The sequence below is a fragment of the Punica granatum genome, chromosome 8, assembly GCF_007655135.1.
Source record: "Punica granatum isolate Tunisia-2019 chromosome 8, ASM765513v2, whole genome shotgun sequence".
In the NCBI taxonomy this organism is placed as follows: Eukaryota; Viridiplantae; Streptophyta; class Magnoliopsida; order Myrtales; family Lythraceae; genus Punica; species Punica granatum.
The window spans coordinates 8,740,449-8,757,414 of record NC_045134.1 but is presented as its reverse complement, the minus strand read 5'-3'; the positions used below and the strand labels follow the sequence as shown (position 1 = coordinate 8,757,414).

General features: G+C 37.1%; 1 protein-coding gene across 12 annotated transcripts; it reads left to right on the top strand.

Moving 5' to 3' along the window:
• On the top strand, positions 1–15,628 carry LOC116189606 (putative disease resistance protein RGA1). 12 transcript variants are annotated; one of them, XM_031519330.1, is made up of 21 exons: positions 1–225; positions 4,222–8,005; positions 8,675–8,791; positions 8,900–9,059; positions 9,204–9,269; positions 9,452–9,873; positions 10,018–10,181; positions 10,527–10,674; positions 10,774–10,911; positions 11,030–11,161; positions 11,240–11,385; positions 11,515–11,601; positions 11,727–11,801; positions 11,926–12,004; positions 12,805–12,951; positions 13,227–13,342; positions 13,478–13,561; positions 13,690–13,879; positions 14,004–14,084; positions 14,188–14,406; positions 14,537–15,628. In XM_031519330.1, the coding sequence occupies exon 2, from the start codon at positions 4,418–4,420 to the stop codon at positions 7,979–7,981; it is 3,564 nt and encodes a 1,187-aa protein (XP_031375190.1). In that variant the 5' UTR covers positions 1–225; positions 4,222–4,417; the 3' UTR covers positions 7,982–8,005; positions 8,675–8,791; positions 8,900–9,059; positions 9,204–9,269; positions 9,452–9,873; positions 10,018–10,181; positions 10,527–10,674; positions 10,774–10,911; positions 11,030–11,161; positions 11,240–11,385; positions 11,515–11,601; positions 11,727–11,801; positions 11,926–12,004; positions 12,805–12,951; positions 13,227–13,342; positions 13,478–13,561; positions 13,690–13,879; positions 14,004–14,084; positions 14,188–14,406; positions 14,537–15,628. The 12 variants fall into 12 exon arrangements, with proteins under 12 accessions (XP_031375190.1, XP_031375189.1, XP_031375188.1 ...); XM_031519329.1 differs by having other exon boundaries at positions 9,999–10,181; XM_031519328.1 differs by adding an exon at positions 12,099–12,249 and having other exon boundaries at positions 9,452–10,181.
• Positions 15,629–16,966: the final 1,338 nt, after the last annotated feature.

The window sequence follows — 16,966 nt, the reverse complement described above, 5'->3', positions numbered from 1 at the left end:
TAACCCCACTAAAATTGAACGATGTTGTTCCGCTCCCTCACCATACCAAAAGACGTTCACATTTTCTCTCCCTTATCTCTCTAAATCCCGCCATTCTCCCTTCCTCCATTTCAACCCTAACTTAGAAAATCTCTCTGCAAAGTGTGAAGACATAGTGAACGAGTGGTGAAATCAATAACTTCATCACGTGTTTCGTGCAGGTTAGACCACGTCGATTGATTCCAGGTTAGTTGAGATTCTCGTTTTCATTATAGATGATGGGGGGTGGGATGACCAAAACAATGTCATAACGGTTTTGGGGATTAAAAATTTCATTTTTCAATTGCCGTTAGTTAAGGATGTGCCATATTAGCTTCCAAATCATATTATCACCATGATGTCGACAGTCAGTTAAAACGTCGGGACTAAATTGTCTGGAGGAACGGTCTTTTGATGACCAAATTATTGGCCAACTGATATATCGAGGACCAAATTGTTGGCCAACTAATTTTTTGAGTACCAAATTATTGGAAAAATTCATTGAGCGACCAAATTGTTGGCCAACTGATATTTCGAGAGCAAATTGTTGGCAAAATTTATTAAGGGACCAAATTGTTGACAAACTGATCTTTCGATGACCAAATTGAATTTTTCTCTATATTATACTATTAGTTTATAACATGGTTTCGACCAATAAAAGGTTTATAATGCTATGAGCAATAATATTCTACAAGCATAATATCCTGATTTCATGATTTTGATCGTATGTTCTTTTGTCATTTTATTATCCCATGCACTATATGCATACAAATATGTGAACTTAATAGTAAATATATCTAATAAAATAACCCCAATAATTATATAGTCACACAATTTCTGCTTCATTACATAGTAATAATTTTTTACTTAAGTTCATCGACAAACTTATAAATTTTTATTAATAGAAAAGTATACTTTTAAATAGATTGGTTCACTTTATTTTCTTAGCTTGGTCCACTATCTTTACTTGCTTCTCTGTTCTAGTCCATAATCGATAAAAAAATGAAAATAGATTTATTCGTTTTTTTAAAATTATAATGACCAAATTATCAAATCATGGTAAACAATAATTATTTATTAGTGTACTACTGAACTCAAGGCGCATGAAACCTTGGTAGATAACCTCCCTTTAAGCTAAAAGGATGAATCATAAAAGGATACTTTTTAGCACCTAAAATATATGTACATTTACTTAAATTCTGCAATTATAAAATAAGAGCAAAAAGCTTATATATGAAATATATTTTAAATATCTTTTAAGTTATTGTCAGGGTAGAAATTATATTTGAGACATTTCCTTGGTATTAAAATTAAAATTTATTAATATTTTGTACAAATTAATATAATTGCATATACTAAAATATTTAGTGTATAATAAATGCACCAATTCTCTTTTACTATAAACTAGTATTCTGTCTTGTCCGTTGCATGGGTTTCGTTATCGCATACCTATTTATCATCTTTATGAGATTTAGTCACATTTTTTAAAAAATGTTTCTCATTAATAAAAAAATGATTAATTTGAATTCAAAACAATAATTTTCAATGACATTAGACTAAATATAAATAATCCAATAATAATGTTGCAACTAAATGTCTTATTCAATATGAATTATGTATCTATGCAGTCATTTATATATTGCAATGTTTTATCATGGATAATCTATTCATGAATTTTTAATTTGCAATTTTATTTTTGTTCTTAATACACTGTTTTGTGGACTTTTAATTTCCAAATGTTAGTTATATTTTTAATTTTCATGAATCATAATATCATGGAATTACTAATTTAATTTTCAAATGACCTTAATATCATTAAATTAGTTTGCTTGCAACAATCTTTTTTCGTTTAAAACTACATTAATATTAAATTAAGTGTTTCTTTTAGCGTGCCATCTATTGCAGTGCGCCTTGTCGTTTTCATAAAATTATATAATTTATTTTGATCTTTGAAAAAAAGAAACTTACTTTTAAGCCATTTAGTTTGCTACTTATTATGTTGATAATTTGAACGATATTATATTATATTTTGTTATACTTATGAAATTATACATTGTCATTTCAATAAAAACCATTTTTAGCTAATTACATATATATATATATCTACATATAATATTCAATCTAGAATTGATTTCTACATTTATTATCACTTATTAAGATTTCTAAATTATATTAGTTCGAAAGAATTTGTTTTGTCTTTTACTATATTCAAAGTGTGGATATATGGGTACTATAATTAATATATAAGTTTGTAATTATATAAGTAAGTTAAAATAATATATCGTATCTTGGACATTCATTATATCGAATATAGTGGCTAAAGTAATAGATAAATATATACATTTTTTTAATTCTTCTCAAATTTTATAATAACATAAGAAAGTTCTACAAAGATTATTTATCGATAAAATAAATTGACGATTCTGGCCCTATTAATTTTGAACCCATTAATTGCTTTTAGGAGTCAATTATATATATATATATATATATATATATATATATACACACACTAGTGTACTCGTGCTTGCAAGGGATTTTTACAAAAGTTACAAATCAAAATTATTAAAAATAATTATATTTATAATATCAGTATTTCTATGCTTGATTAAATGTCTCATAATTCTATTTATACCCCTTTTAGCATCATTTTCTTTATATATTAGCAATGAAGAGACATACATAATTTAATACAACTATATTTCAGATAAAAATACATCATGTTTATATATTGTGATGCAACATAATCAAGACACCTTAATTATGTAAAATAAGTGCTTCATTCCTTATCTTTTAAACTTAAGCGAATGTTTTACACAAGATTGTAATAGGTTTGGTATTTTCTTGAGTTTTTTTCCTGCTTTTTGGACATGCTTTAATTTATATCTCAGTTTTTTAACCTCCCATTGTATAATTAACTTGACTTCATATTATAACTGTATATATATATTAGAATTTCTTCTTTTTATTTTTGGATGATTACCTTAGTAATATTTTTTAAACATATAAAAAAGAAACTTTTCTAATATCGTTCACTTGATATAAATACAACATAAACATATTCCTATATATTTTATACATATTTTACCTAGACCGCCATCCACTTTATATATACAATTGATATAAACATATACATGCATATAATAAATCATGCAAATTATTAAATAAATTAGCATACTAAATATTTTCAAGGTCAAATGCTTGAGTATTTCAATTTTAAATTAGTTAGCAATTATATTTTGCTGTTCTAATAAAATTTGTCAAAATTATACATTGAGGCCACATGTTGTAATTTTTAATGATTCGTCAATTTATTATTTAAATATAACCCATTGTAAATATTGCATGCGTCTTTCAATCAAATGCTTTGGATATTCCGAATATTAATCTTATAAGTGTCTATATTAAGTTTTTAATTAATCAATTCATAAAGAATATACTATTAGGGTCATGAATTCCTTTTTTTTTTGTGATTTATAGAGTGGAGATACTAAAAATACTCTATGCCTATTATACACATTTTACATTTTTACATTAAATTTTGAGATACTAAAAATACTCTATGCATATTATACACATTTTACATTTTTACTTTTATTTGATTTAATGTTATTGCAGATTTAATGTGCTGATTCTCCTTTACTATATATATTGATTGATTGATGTATTATAGATATATTAAATTTAATACGTTCTAAAAGTAAATATTGAGTGGTGGTCCATCCGATCAAATATATAAATATTTTTTTCTCTTTGACATATATGCCCAACTCTCTTAACAGTCTACATAAATCGGGGAAATATATATTATATATCTCCGATCTCGATAAACAACACAGACTATATATAGGAGCTTAAATAATGTCGCAGATTAAATGAATTAGCAAAATATACATAAGAGGACTTGAGCCAAAAATGAGGAACTTGATATGGCAATAAGCAAATCAATCTCTTGAGTGAAACCTAAAAGAACAAGAAATAATGTAACCGGAAAAAACAAAAAGAACAAGAAATAAAAATCCCAATCTACCCGTGTAAGCAAGAGGCTCCAATTTCAATACTCGTAAGAGTATCCGTGCTTCTTTATTAGCTATTAGCAAAAACTTGTGATATATTTTAGAATGGATTCCATGAAAAAGTTATCCAAATTACAGTTCACATATTCGGTTTGATGATCACCTTTAGTTGCATCTATATGTGCTTTAGGCCAACGACATGCCGCTGCCCCCTCACTCCATTCCATTACCATTGCCGAGAGCTCAAAGTTTTCTATCTGTGATCATCTCCTTCCATTGACTTCCAATCTGTTGTGAGAAACCATGGCCGAACTGAATTTGGGGAGCGTTGTGGATTCCATCACTGGGCAGCTAGTTTCCCTTGTCTCCCAGGAGATTGGATTGGAATGTGGTGTCAAAGTGAGCTCCGGAAACTCCAGGATACCATTGCTGCTATCAGTGCCCTGCTTCGTGAGGCAGAAAAAAGACAAGTCGAGGCTGAGGATGTGAAGGACTGGCTCAAAAAGTTGAAAGATGTTGTTTACGATGCTGATGACCTGCTCGATGACTTCTCCACGGAGGCCCTGCGACGTCGAAGAGTGACGGGAAGAGGTAAGCGGATCCTCAATGAGGTGCATATATTCTTCTCCTCGTCTAACCAGCTGATTTATGCCAGTAAGATGGCTCATCGAGTCATGGAGATCAGGGGGAGGATTGATGCCATTAAGAGTGATAAGTTCGATTACAATGTCAGCAGAAGCAATAATCTTGGGAGTTTCGTGGAGAACCGACCTAGACCGCAAACCTATCCGTTCGACTCGGAACCATATGTGATTGGAAGAGAAAATGACAAGAAGCAGGTTGTCCAGTTCTTGCTCAATCCTGATTTTGAGGAGAATGTTTCCATTCTCGCAATAGTAGGTGTTGGAGGCTTAGGGAAGACAACTTTAGCAAGACTCGTATTCAACGATGAAAGCATCCAGAAATATTTTGAGCTGAAGCTCTGGGTTTGTGTATCAACCAATTTCTGTGTGGAGGATATTCTAAGAAAGATAAAACGGGAATGTACTTCTGGAAAAGATCTCACGAGTATGAATGCTGTGGGCTCGCAAAATGTGCTGGGAGAAGAGCTACATAAAAAGAAGTATCTACTCGTGCTAGACGATGTATGGAATGAAAATCGGTATGAGTGGTTGAAACTGGAAGGATTACTTGTGAATAGTGCAAGAGGAAGTAAGATATTGGTGACTGCTCGTTCTCGCCGTGTGGCCACAACTATGACTCGAACCTTTCATGAATTGAGCGGCTTGCCTGAGCATGACTCGCTCACACTGCTAATGCGGATGGCAATGAAGCATGAACATGAGTTGAGGAATCAGAAATTGGACGCAATCGCGAAAGAAATTCTGAAGAAATGTGCCGGAGTTCCTCTTGCAATTATGACCATTGGTCGATTGTTATTGTTCTTAAGTAATAACGAAGAGGAATGGTTGAACTTTAACAATAATGATTTATCGAGAATAGACCAAAAGGAAGGTGACATCATGCCATCGCTTAAGCTGAGCTATGATTTTCTGCCATCGCATTTGAAACAATGTTTTGCTTACTGCAGCCTGTTTCCAAAAGATTATGAGCTGGATCCACTTGAGCTCATTTATCTTTGGATGGCACAAGGGTTTATCAGACCCCTAGACAATAAGAAAACCGTCGAAGAAGTAGGTTATGATTATTTCATGGAGCTGCTTTCGAGATCCTTTTTCCAGGACATCCAAGAAGATCATTATGGGAACATTGTGAGATGCAAGATGCATGATTTGATGCATGACCTTGCAGAGTCAGTTGCCGGAGATATTTGTATCACCATTGATAGCTCACATGCGAAAAGCTTTCCAAAAGGTGCCCGCCATGTATCTATTACGTTTGATTTGGACGAGATTAAAGGGTTTGAGAGAGACCAAAGAATAAGGTCCCTGTTTCTTATGGTTGAAAAGAGAATTCTGATTGCTCATCTAGAGGTTTCATATTTTAGAAATCTTCGTGCGCTACGTATTCGTGCTGTCAACATAAAGGCGATATCAAAGTCTATCAGTAAACTGAAGCATTTGAGGAGCCTTGATCTCTCAGAGAATAAGGAGTTAACTTCTCTTCCAAATTCTATTAGCAGGTTGTGCAACTTGGAGATCCTTAATCTTAGTAGTTGTCACAAGCTAAAAGGATTACCAAGAGGCATTACAAAGTTGGTCAATTTAAGGCAGCTTGATCTGATTGATTGTTATGCGTTAACACATATGCCAAGGGGGATTGGGAAGTTGACTAGTCTGCAAATGTTGAATGTATTCGTGGTGGGGAAGAAATCGAACAGAAATGCTGCAAGGTTGAATGAGTTGAGCAGACTTGCCGGAATATTATTGAGGAATAAAGGACTGATTATTGAAGGCTTGGAAAATGTGGAAAGTATTTCGAGCGAGGTGGATGCTTCCTTCTCAATGGAGAAGCTTGCTATTCAAAAGTTGGGACTACATTGGTGCCCTGATGAAGTTAGGGCCAATGCAGAAGAGGTTTTACAGAGACTGCGACCCCATCGAGATATTAGAGGATTGGATATATTAGGATATGATGGTGTCAGGCTTCCATCCTGGCTTTCTCAACTGCATGATCTTGTCGAGATTCGGATTTTTGTTTGTCAACAATGCAACCATCTACCACCTCTGGATCATCTCCCTTTCCTTAAAAAAATCTGCTTAGATTCTTTGGATAATTTGGAGTGTGTAGAATTATCGGAGAGTAGTGGGACACTGCAGTCTTTCTATCCATCCTTAAAGGAAATAGAGCTGTATAATTTGGATAAATTCAAGGGATGGGAGAGGAGAAGCAGGAGGGACAACAGAATTGAACAAGAAGAAGATATTCGGGAGGAGGAGGAGGAGGATCATTCTTCTTCATATATGCTCTGCAAGTTTGTTGACAATGTCAAAATTGATATAGATAGCTGCCCAAAATTCTCTTACATGCAAGGTGAACAGCTACACGTGTCGGTCACCACGATCAAACTTCTGGAACAGTTGTTGAGGAATGCTGCAGACCACTCCGATCCACAACCCGGCCACCACCCCACAAATTTACCCTCGTTGGCAGTGCCAAATCCATCCACATCAAAGATGACGTTCATCTCCATAACTTCTATTCCTGTCTCCGCTCTAACGTCACTTGCCATCGATAGCATGAATGATGCGGACCACTTGCCGATGGAGTTGTTTCAGTCCGTCCCGTCTCTCAAGTCTCTTGCCATCAGTAATTGGTCTCGCCTGAAAGCTCTCTCTGGGAGGGCGATCCTTCGGTACCTACCCGCCCTCGAGAAGCTGGAAATATATAACTGTGAAGAGCTTGATTTATCAACTGAGGATGACGATGAAGATGATGGTTGCGGTGGTGGTGAAGGCATGCACCAATTACAGGGCGGCCATAAGCTTCGCCAAATTACGATAACCGAAGTTCACAAGACGAGGTCTTTGCCTGGGTGGTTCCAGTACCTCCCCAACCTCCAAGAATTAACGATTGAAACTTGCTTTGGCTTGAAGTCTCTGCCCAGAAGACTGTTTCTTCCGCTTCTCACCACCCTCGAGTCGTTGTCGCTATGTGACTGTCCAGAACTTGACTTGTCGAGGACAGGGGAGTCGGGAGATCAACAAGACATGTCTAATTTGCAATTCGCTAAGCTCCGAGACTTGTCATTCTGGGGGGAAAAAATGGAGACTCTCCCGTGGTGGATTCAGCACCTCACTAACCTTGAAAGTCTATCCATCAGAAGGTGCACCGATCTAAAGGCTATGCCTGAGTGGTTTCCCCAGCTCACCTCACTCCAATATCTTGAAGTTTACGGATGTGAGAAGGAGCTGACGAGAAGGTGCAAAAGGAAAACCGGAGAGGACTGGCCTAAGATTTCTCACATCCCACGCCTATACGTTGTCTGAAGTGGAGTGAGATTCGCACTGAAGGTCAGTCAATACAGATCTCATTCCCATTTGCTTTTAATTTCTTTCTAAATCTAAAATTGCTCCTGCTTGATCTCATTCCCATTTGCCCTTGTATATCAAATCTTGTGAAGAGGGTAAATATTTTTTCTATTGAATTATTAATTTTTTGCTGCGCACCCTGACATCCAGAAATCCAATGGGTCGAACCTCTAACTAATCCAGTCGAGTTAGGTCGGCCATTAAGAGATAAAAATTATTATTTTGCTAGAGTTATTCAATGCTTTGTTTTAGACATATCTCAAAAAGAAAAAGAAGTATGGTATCGATTTCTTTTATTTTTATTTTTTTTCACAATCTTTCTGCCATAGATTGCGCCACGCTAGATTATTGCCCATTCTTCGAATGTGTACATGGAAATAACAGTCTGTGGACAGTCTTTTTTGTCAATTTAGTCCTAAAATCGAAAGGCTAACAAGAATCCTTTCAGCCAAGGATTTAAATCTTAAAGCCAATAAAGTTACGAATCAAAAGACATGTTCATCCTCTAAAGGATGCGTTTGTCAGTCCAGAGTTTATGAATAAGAGAGCATGTAGTTGAAATTAATATTGCCTTTTCTAACTGAGTATAATTGCGAAACAGAGAATGCAAAGATGATCTTAGGATTAAAACTGTTTGTTTCCTTCTTTTAGCTGAAGCTCTCAAGCTGCCGAGAGATGTCGAGTGTCAAAGTTCACCTTTTTCTACGGGAAAAAGTTAAGAGACTCCTTTGCCCTTGTCAATGAAGCCTTTTCTCGTTCCTCTGTGAGGTATATTTCTTACATTTGCATGTGTGAGGCTAAAAACTTCTTTACTTTAGATAAACAGTAGTTGAGATAGCAAGTTTTTCGACTCATGTTCTGTTTCATGTCCCTCAGGTTTCATTGAATTTAAACAGCACGGTAATTCCTGTAAGCAGTGGAGATATCATTCTATCACCAGCTCAGATGCCCATTTTTGTAGATTTTTTTTGCAACTTCCAAACTTCAGCATATATGAAAAGTTGGACATGTCCCATCTTAAAGTCAGCATCTCCAGGTACCGGCTTCTTCCTCGCTTGTCATCTATAATTTCTTTCAATGAAATTTTCCTGCCAACCAATGTTATTCAGATTAAGTTTTTTGTTTTTTTTTTCCGCACTTTATGTTTGCTCCACTCGTCATTCCTTGTCAATGTATCCAGTTCTGAAGGCACCAGCTTGCCCAACCTGTCAGAGTCCATGATTGAAACCGCCATTCCGAAACTTATGTGAGTCTGAAATTGTTCAGTTCTCCCCTGGCCATTCACACGTCATGGTTCATGTAGCAACATTACTATGTGAATTCTCATCCTTATTTATGATGTTCTCGCCATCTGTTTTTTCAAATTTTTTCACCAACTGTTTGCTGATGTTGCTTATTGAAATTAATTTCGAATTCTGCATCCTGCAGGCATATATATGAATGGATGCTCAAACAAAAAGACTCTAGTAACACTGCATGGAGCCTCCATTACAGGATGATTCGAGAGGCTTGTATCTCAATTTGGGATTGGCGGCAGGTCCCTTAAATTAATCTCGTACATTTTGAATCCTTTAGAGAGAAGTGGCTTGGTTTGGCTCGGTATTGGGTTCATCTCCTTAACCCCTTCTTTGCGGGTTAATGCTACAATCAACATCTGCAACGTTCCCGAACTAATAGATATACTGTTGATTCAGTACCTTTTAGAAGTCCTGCTGTGCTAAATCTGATTTTACAGAATTTCCCCAAGGACCATCTTGACATCTGCTCCCCACTGCCACAACCATGTGAGCCCATGAAGGATCAAAACAGGATCAAAAGAGTAGTAGTGTGACTGATAAATTCTGAAGCAGGTAAGGCTTCTTCTTCAATGGTCTTATATAAATTCTTCAGACCGAGTTTTTTGTCCGTAGCTGATAATCTTATGGCCAGTAGAAGGCAATTTTATCATTCTTTTGGCTTTCATTTTCTGACAAAGGAAAAAAAAATCTCGCTAGTTGTTGGCCTCTGGTGTTCGTGGAGACAAAAGCTAGCATGATTCCCCAAACTTGACTGCTCGACGTAAAAGGAGATCTATTAAATGCAATAGATGTGATATATCATATTTCATCTTTGCCTGGAGCAGTCCAGCTCTTTGTAGGAGTGTAAACCCAGAACCGAGGTAAAATCGTTAATATTTTGTCTACAAATTTAGGAATTAGAGACAGTATTGAACTTAAATCAAGTGTGCCTCTCAATGGATTTCGCCCATACCAAGCTTTTGGCTTTGAGAAAAAATATCAAGTTCTCATCTAAAAACTTAAATTAGTTTATAACAGATATGGACTTAACTTCCTGATGGTTCATGTTCATATACAATATAATCAGATTGACTACGCAGGTCTCGCATCTCATCTGTTCAGAAGACTCTTCAACTCTGAAGTGGCTTGTTTTTCTACAATAGATTCTGTTGCTTGTGATAAGCATCATGATTTATTAATTCAATATAGGGACATTGGTGTTTCAGGCACGCTCATTTGAAGAGATTGCTAAACGGTGGAATCAAGAAGCACTGCAGACCTTGATATGGGGTTCGTTGAAGAGTTTTCTCCTGCACCAACTAGTCCCTCCTTGTACAATTCCTGTTCTGTTTTGGATCTTATATTTCCTCTTTGGTGAGTCTCATATTCTCCAATTCTCTGCTATGGGACAGAATATGGTACTTAAAAGTATGCTTGCCTTTCCTTTGTCTTATATCTTTCACGAAACCAAAGCTAGGATGCAGTTCTGCTATGCTCTCAATGCCGTTCGTATGCGCCATTAGCAGCTCTATCATCCTTCCCCTTGAAAGAAGATAACTGTTCCGAGTTGTCAGCAGCAGAACCGTGAATTCAAATTCAGAGACTACAAAGGTATGGAATTTCCCATGAACATCAGCTAGCGCTTTTATTTCTACGGAGGGTTTTGTTGATTTACATCACCCTACTGTGGTTACTGTGATGGTAGAACTCATATGGCTTCTGGTGTCAGTGCTTTCAGTTATACAGTGAAACAGGTGCAGAAGCCCGTCATGAATGTTTCTTGCCAAGAGCTTTCCCATTGAATTTTGCCAGAGTCTCCAGCATGTCTGATATCGTAACAAGATACATCTAACTTAAAATTGTACAAACTCGCCCAACTTGTCAGATTCTGATCAAAACAGCTGTTCTGAGAATATAATTTGACTGCTAAATTGATCAGGCCTCTCCTGACCATTCGTCCATCATGAATATCGGTATTGTGGGGGAAGTTTATGGAATGCATGCTCAAGTATTATGCATGACAAGCACTGCATGGAGACCCCTCGAATGTCATTAATCCAATCATTGTTTGTGACCCGAGAAATAGTAAGTTTTTACCAGGGGGAGGGATTGAATGCTCTAAAATGCTAGCAAATTCTTCAATTCCTATAACAAAATATCATGTTTATTGACTCATATTCTGTTTCATATTCTCTGCTGCTTCAACTGAAACAGGACAAGTATACTTCGTATATTCTCGAGATCATTTTACCTCAACCTCACAATGTCAACTTGTCAGTCCAGTTTCTGAAAGTGGGAGAGGTGAATTCCTGATTTTGTTGCATAACTATCCGAATTTCAGCTTATATACAGTCAGCTGGATAAATTGTCTTAATCGGCATGAGAATATAAATTAGTTAATTTTTTCCCTTTTCATGTTCTGATAGATGAAAGCATCTTAATGTGAGGCTTGGCGCTGTGGAGTGCCACATCTGTCTGCCTGGATTGGAGGGAGCTATAAGGTACATAACAATTGCTCTGTAGTAAATCCAACGTCATTCATTCGTATCACTTCTTCTGTCTTCTGCTTTTACTTAATCAATGAAACAAGCACATAATCTGTTTATGAATATTTCATGTTTTCAGTTTCCAGGATTTCAGATCTACGCCAAGTTGCATTTGGGCGGATAGTATTGCATGGTTGCTCGTGATCTGTGAAAACATGGTACTTAGCTTATTGCCTATTTTCTTTGTTTATAATGTGGGCAAATGGATAACGAAAAATGTTGTTTGTTAATTCATATGGTTTCTTTTACAAGCAAAACTCGCCGATCCAGATGCCCTACTAGCCCTCCGTGCTCTGAATCCCTGCACCAGTTAGACCTCCATGCATTTCTACTGCACCAGAAATTCAGACCCAAGGGACTCGAGAAACAACAGACTCCAGCTATTCTGAGATAGTGTTATGAGGTTGCATCCTGCAGCTTCAGCGTTCAGCTTCATCTCGCGTTTTCCAGTCCATTTATGTTATGCTTTGACTTATTTACTGATTTTACTGAATTTCCCCACTCACCCCTCTCTCTTCTCTCCCTCTCGTGCTCTGTTTCTCGATACTTCTCTCTCCTTCTCTCCTTCGTTTCTTCCCCAGCAAAACCCGAGAAAAAGAAAAAGAAAAAGAATAGACAAAGAAACAAACAAACAATTAAAATAAATGTGTGGCGGTGGAAGAAGGATTTTGGCCCACGCCACCACTTACTCTCTCATTTTATTTTTTTTTGCAGCATAAAAGTACATTACATGTATAATATATTTATATAAGCATATGTTTGGAAAAAAAAAAATCCACCGGGTCTCACAAAATGGCTCAATCTGATCACTCTGAGGGTGGCTTGTTCTTCTACGTTCCTTCTTTCTTAAGTTGTAATCCTCAAAATAAAGGGAAGACTCTTTTCCGTAGGGATAATCATGTTACTTGTGATAAGCATCGTGACTTATTAGTTCAATATGGGGACATTGGTATTGCAGGCATTGCTCAGCTGCAGAATCAAGAAGCACTGCAGGTTGCACGATATGGGTTCGTCGAGGAGTTTTCTCCTGAACCTTTTCTGCCTACACAATTAGTTCCTCCCTGTGCAGTTCCTGTTCTGCTTTGGATCTTATATTCCCTCTTTGGTGAGTCTCGTATTCTCCTAATTCTGCGGTAGGACAGAATATGGTACTTAAAAATACTTGTCTTTTATCTTTGAATACAAAGACAGAATCCAATTCTTATATAATGTCAATGCCATGTGGATGTGCCATTAGCAGCTCTATCATCTTTCCTCTCGAAAGGATATAACCCTTCTGAGTTATCAGCATCACAGTCCAGAAGCATCAGTCATCACTTTTATTTTTATGGTGGGTTTTTGATAATTTACCTAACTCTTTTGCGGTTACTATGATGGCAGCACTCCTATGGCTTCCGGTGTCTCCGATTTCAGTGATTCAATGAAACAAGTGCACAAGCCCTTTCCTTTCCGAGAGCCTCCATTTAGATTTTGCTGAAGTGGGCAATTATCAGGAGGTAGGTGCTTGTTAAGCATTTCCTCGTTGCTGCTACAGTGTCTAAAATGCTAGCAAATTCTTCCGTTCCTTTAACAAAATATATGCTTATTGGCTCATATTCTGTCTCATATTCTCAGTTGCTTCATTGAAACAGGACAGTATACTTCCTGTTCTCTAGATTATTTTACCGCAACCTCATAAAGTCATCTTCTCAGTCCAGTTTCCGAAAGAGGGAGAGGTGAATTGCTGATTTTGTTGCATAATATCCGAGCTTCAGCATATATATCAGCTGAATAAATTTTATCTCAATCAGCACGAAAAATTAAATTCGTCATTTTTCCTCCATGTTCTGATGGATGAAAGCAGCTTTGTCACTTGTTTGGTGACTAGAGTTGTTTAGTCATTGCCCTTGTCAATGGCTCATGTCCTGAAGGCACCAGTTGAGGTATTTGATGTTTCATCTTTATCCGGGGGAGACATTTGGAAGGCATTCCATCTTAATGTGAGGCATAGAGCTGCGGAGTGCAACATCTGTCTGTACGGAGGGAGCTATAAGGTACATAACAACTGCTCTGCAGTAAATCCGACACCATTCATTTATATTGCTTCTTCTGTCTTCTGCTTTCACTTCATCAATGAAACAAGCTCACAAACCGTTTACGAATATTTCACGCTTTCAGTTTCCAGGATTTTGGATCTACGCCAAGTCACATTCTAGACTGGATAGTATTGCATGGTCGCTTGGGATCTGAGAGAACATGGTACTTAGCATAGTGCCGTTTTTTCTTTTTGTTTATAATGTGTACAATGTATAACAAAAAATGCTGTTTGTTAATTCGTGGTTTCTTTAACATGCAAAACTAGCAACTCGCGGAAGACACCAATTCCATGCATTTTTCTCACTGCCATCCTGATATGCTGCTAGCACTCCGTGCTTTAAAAGGAGAAAACTGTTCGAAGCTGTCTGCTGCATGAGAATCCTTGTACCGGTTACTCATCCATGCATTGATGCTGCATGAGAAGCTCAGACCCAAGGGACTTGAGAAACAACAGTCTCCAGCTAGTCCGATATACTGTAATGAGGTTGCACTCTTCAGCTTCACTAATTGAAACATTTTCTTTCCCCTGACGATTATGTGATTTGCCAAATTCCTCTCGCCACTTCTAATCATTTTTATTCATCGAATTAATGTTGTCCATCCTGGTTTTGCAGCCAAACTTATTGGATGGATGCATCTGTACTTACTAGATGCAACACACACTGCATGGAGCTTCTGTCACCAGATGATTCACAAAGCTAGACTTGAAAGTTAGCATGAGCAGGATTAATTTGGGATCGGGTGACAGGGTCCTTGAATTAAATCACGCATCTCGCCTTGGTGTCTTGGTGGTCTAAGAGTGAGTTTTTAGTTCAGGACTTTGCTCCTTAACCTTTGCTTGCCGGGTTCACACACAAGCCTCCCATGAGCCATTCTGGACGTCACAGAAATTGATCCCAACAACCAAGTACGGCCTGCCTTTCCCATTCTGTACTGTTCTTGAGATCATTCAGCGTTCTCCTGCATTTCATAACTAGCAACCTGTGGCCAAAAGGAAGAAGGGCTACCCATTCCAGAGTTTTTTCCTCAAAGATTTTCATAAATGCTCTCTTCACCTTCCACATGTGAACTCGTTTAAGAATTTGCCCACTCATCCTCTATTCCCCTCTCTCCAAACCATTCCATCATCCCATGTAGATCAATTGCGCTCGTGTTTCTTTGATCAATGGAAATGGCAAGGCAGTAGTTCTGCATCAGAGTCTCGGAGTATGCACCGAAATCGAGGGTGAAGTGTTGTTATTACGAACTGGTTTCACTTTTGCTGAAGTTTCCTTGTCTATCATATCAAATCCAAATGAGCTATTATCAGGAGTTTAGAACTGTCTCTCAATGTTGTCTCTCAACAGTTCCTCGAGGACTCCTCTAGTAATTCTGTGTGTGTCAAGAGTATATTAGTAGTATAACCCCTTCACAAGCATTACTTGGTCCTTACATGACTGCGAGGAAGAAGTAATTGGTATTTTTTGTTTCGGCCTATATTTTCTTCAGCAGCAACCACCGAGTATGGAAGAATTGGCGAAGAAGATGGTTGATTTTTCTGTATGTACGTATAATCTTGAGTCTTGAACTCAAGCTAATGACAGCATTGCGAGAACCAGTGCTTAAGACTTGTATGGGCAGTCTTTCCAATAACTGCTTTGCTGATCTCTGTAAATGGTGCAGAATGAATTATGAAATGGTTACTTACCCGCAGGGTTCCAAACGTATCTTGGAAATGGTTTTTCGGAAAGAGAAGTCACCGGATCTTGCCAGCCCCAATTCCTGCGGTGCCTGTGCTCTAGGGCAGTCTTAAAATTTATGATCAGACTCAACAAAAGACCCGCCAAGGCACTGTTAGAGCCCAAAAGCATGTAAATCCCTTCTTGCACTTCACCAAAAATCCGCCATTTTCACAACCTTCTATATACCATGATAAACTTTTGAGCCCGAAAAGTCATCATTATGCCAACCTGGCAAACTGTGATTAGGTAGGCTTACGCTATGCTTGGATTGAGAGTGCATTTGGTATATAGAAATCCATCCACGTTCCTAGAAATGTGAATTATTTTCCCATAGTCTATCAGATTTTCACGTTTGATTGGATCGTGATAATTCATATTCACACAGGAGTGGTAATGTAGATTTCCCACCAGAGGATGGGAAAGCAGATTATCACTTTGTTGGGAATTTACATTACCATCAAACTGCCACAACGCACTCCGAGGGGTTAGGGAGTTTTTGGGAATTTTCGGAGGGGGGATTGGAGGTTTACCCTCCAATAACCTTATTTGGGAAAATTTTATAAAGGTTTTGTAGGGGCTGAAATCCCTCCAAATGCCATAATTTCAAACCTTCAAATTGGGAGGTTTTGGATGTTTTTGTGCATCTCTTATTAAAAAAATAATTTGACAATTCGACCCCAAAACAAATCCAAAATAATAAAATGAATCAAATCAAATCCCTTCAAACCCCTCAATGAGCTCTATCCAAACAAGGATTTCGGAACCCTTCGTAACCCCTCAAAACATTCCTCTCCTTAACTTTTCATAACCCTCCAGACCCATCCTCTCCTGAGCCCCTTAATCAAGAATATCTAAATATAGTGTTAGGGTATCATGAACGTTTTGAACCACGTCATAGTTGCTGGGTGATTCATATATACATATATATACATATTAGGTGTATATATATACGGATCATATTTTAAAATGGTCATGCCCAGGCAGGGACGGAAATAGGAATTTATCCGAGGGACACGATGTTTAAAGTGATTTTGTACCGTAAAATTAAGGGGCGAAATAAAATAATTTCATTGAAAGAATAATAAAACTGACAAACAATAATAGATTCATATGGAAAACAGTAGCTTTTTTGGATAATTTTCATGAATTACATATTGTGAATTACATAATAAAACCGACAAACAATAATTGATTCTTTGGAGATATGTGATTTACATATTGTGATGATTCCATACCTTTTTTTTTCCGACGTATATTCTGATATGCGAAAATTTAATAAACTCCAACTAATCCAGCACGATTGTAGTCGCCCCATTGCGGGGT

Excerpts from the sequence above, each read along its gene's own strand:
- LOC116189606 (XM_031519327.1), top strand. The coding sequence starts at position 4,418 with ATGTGGTGTCAAAGTGAGCTCCGGAAACTCCAGGATACCATTGCTGCT.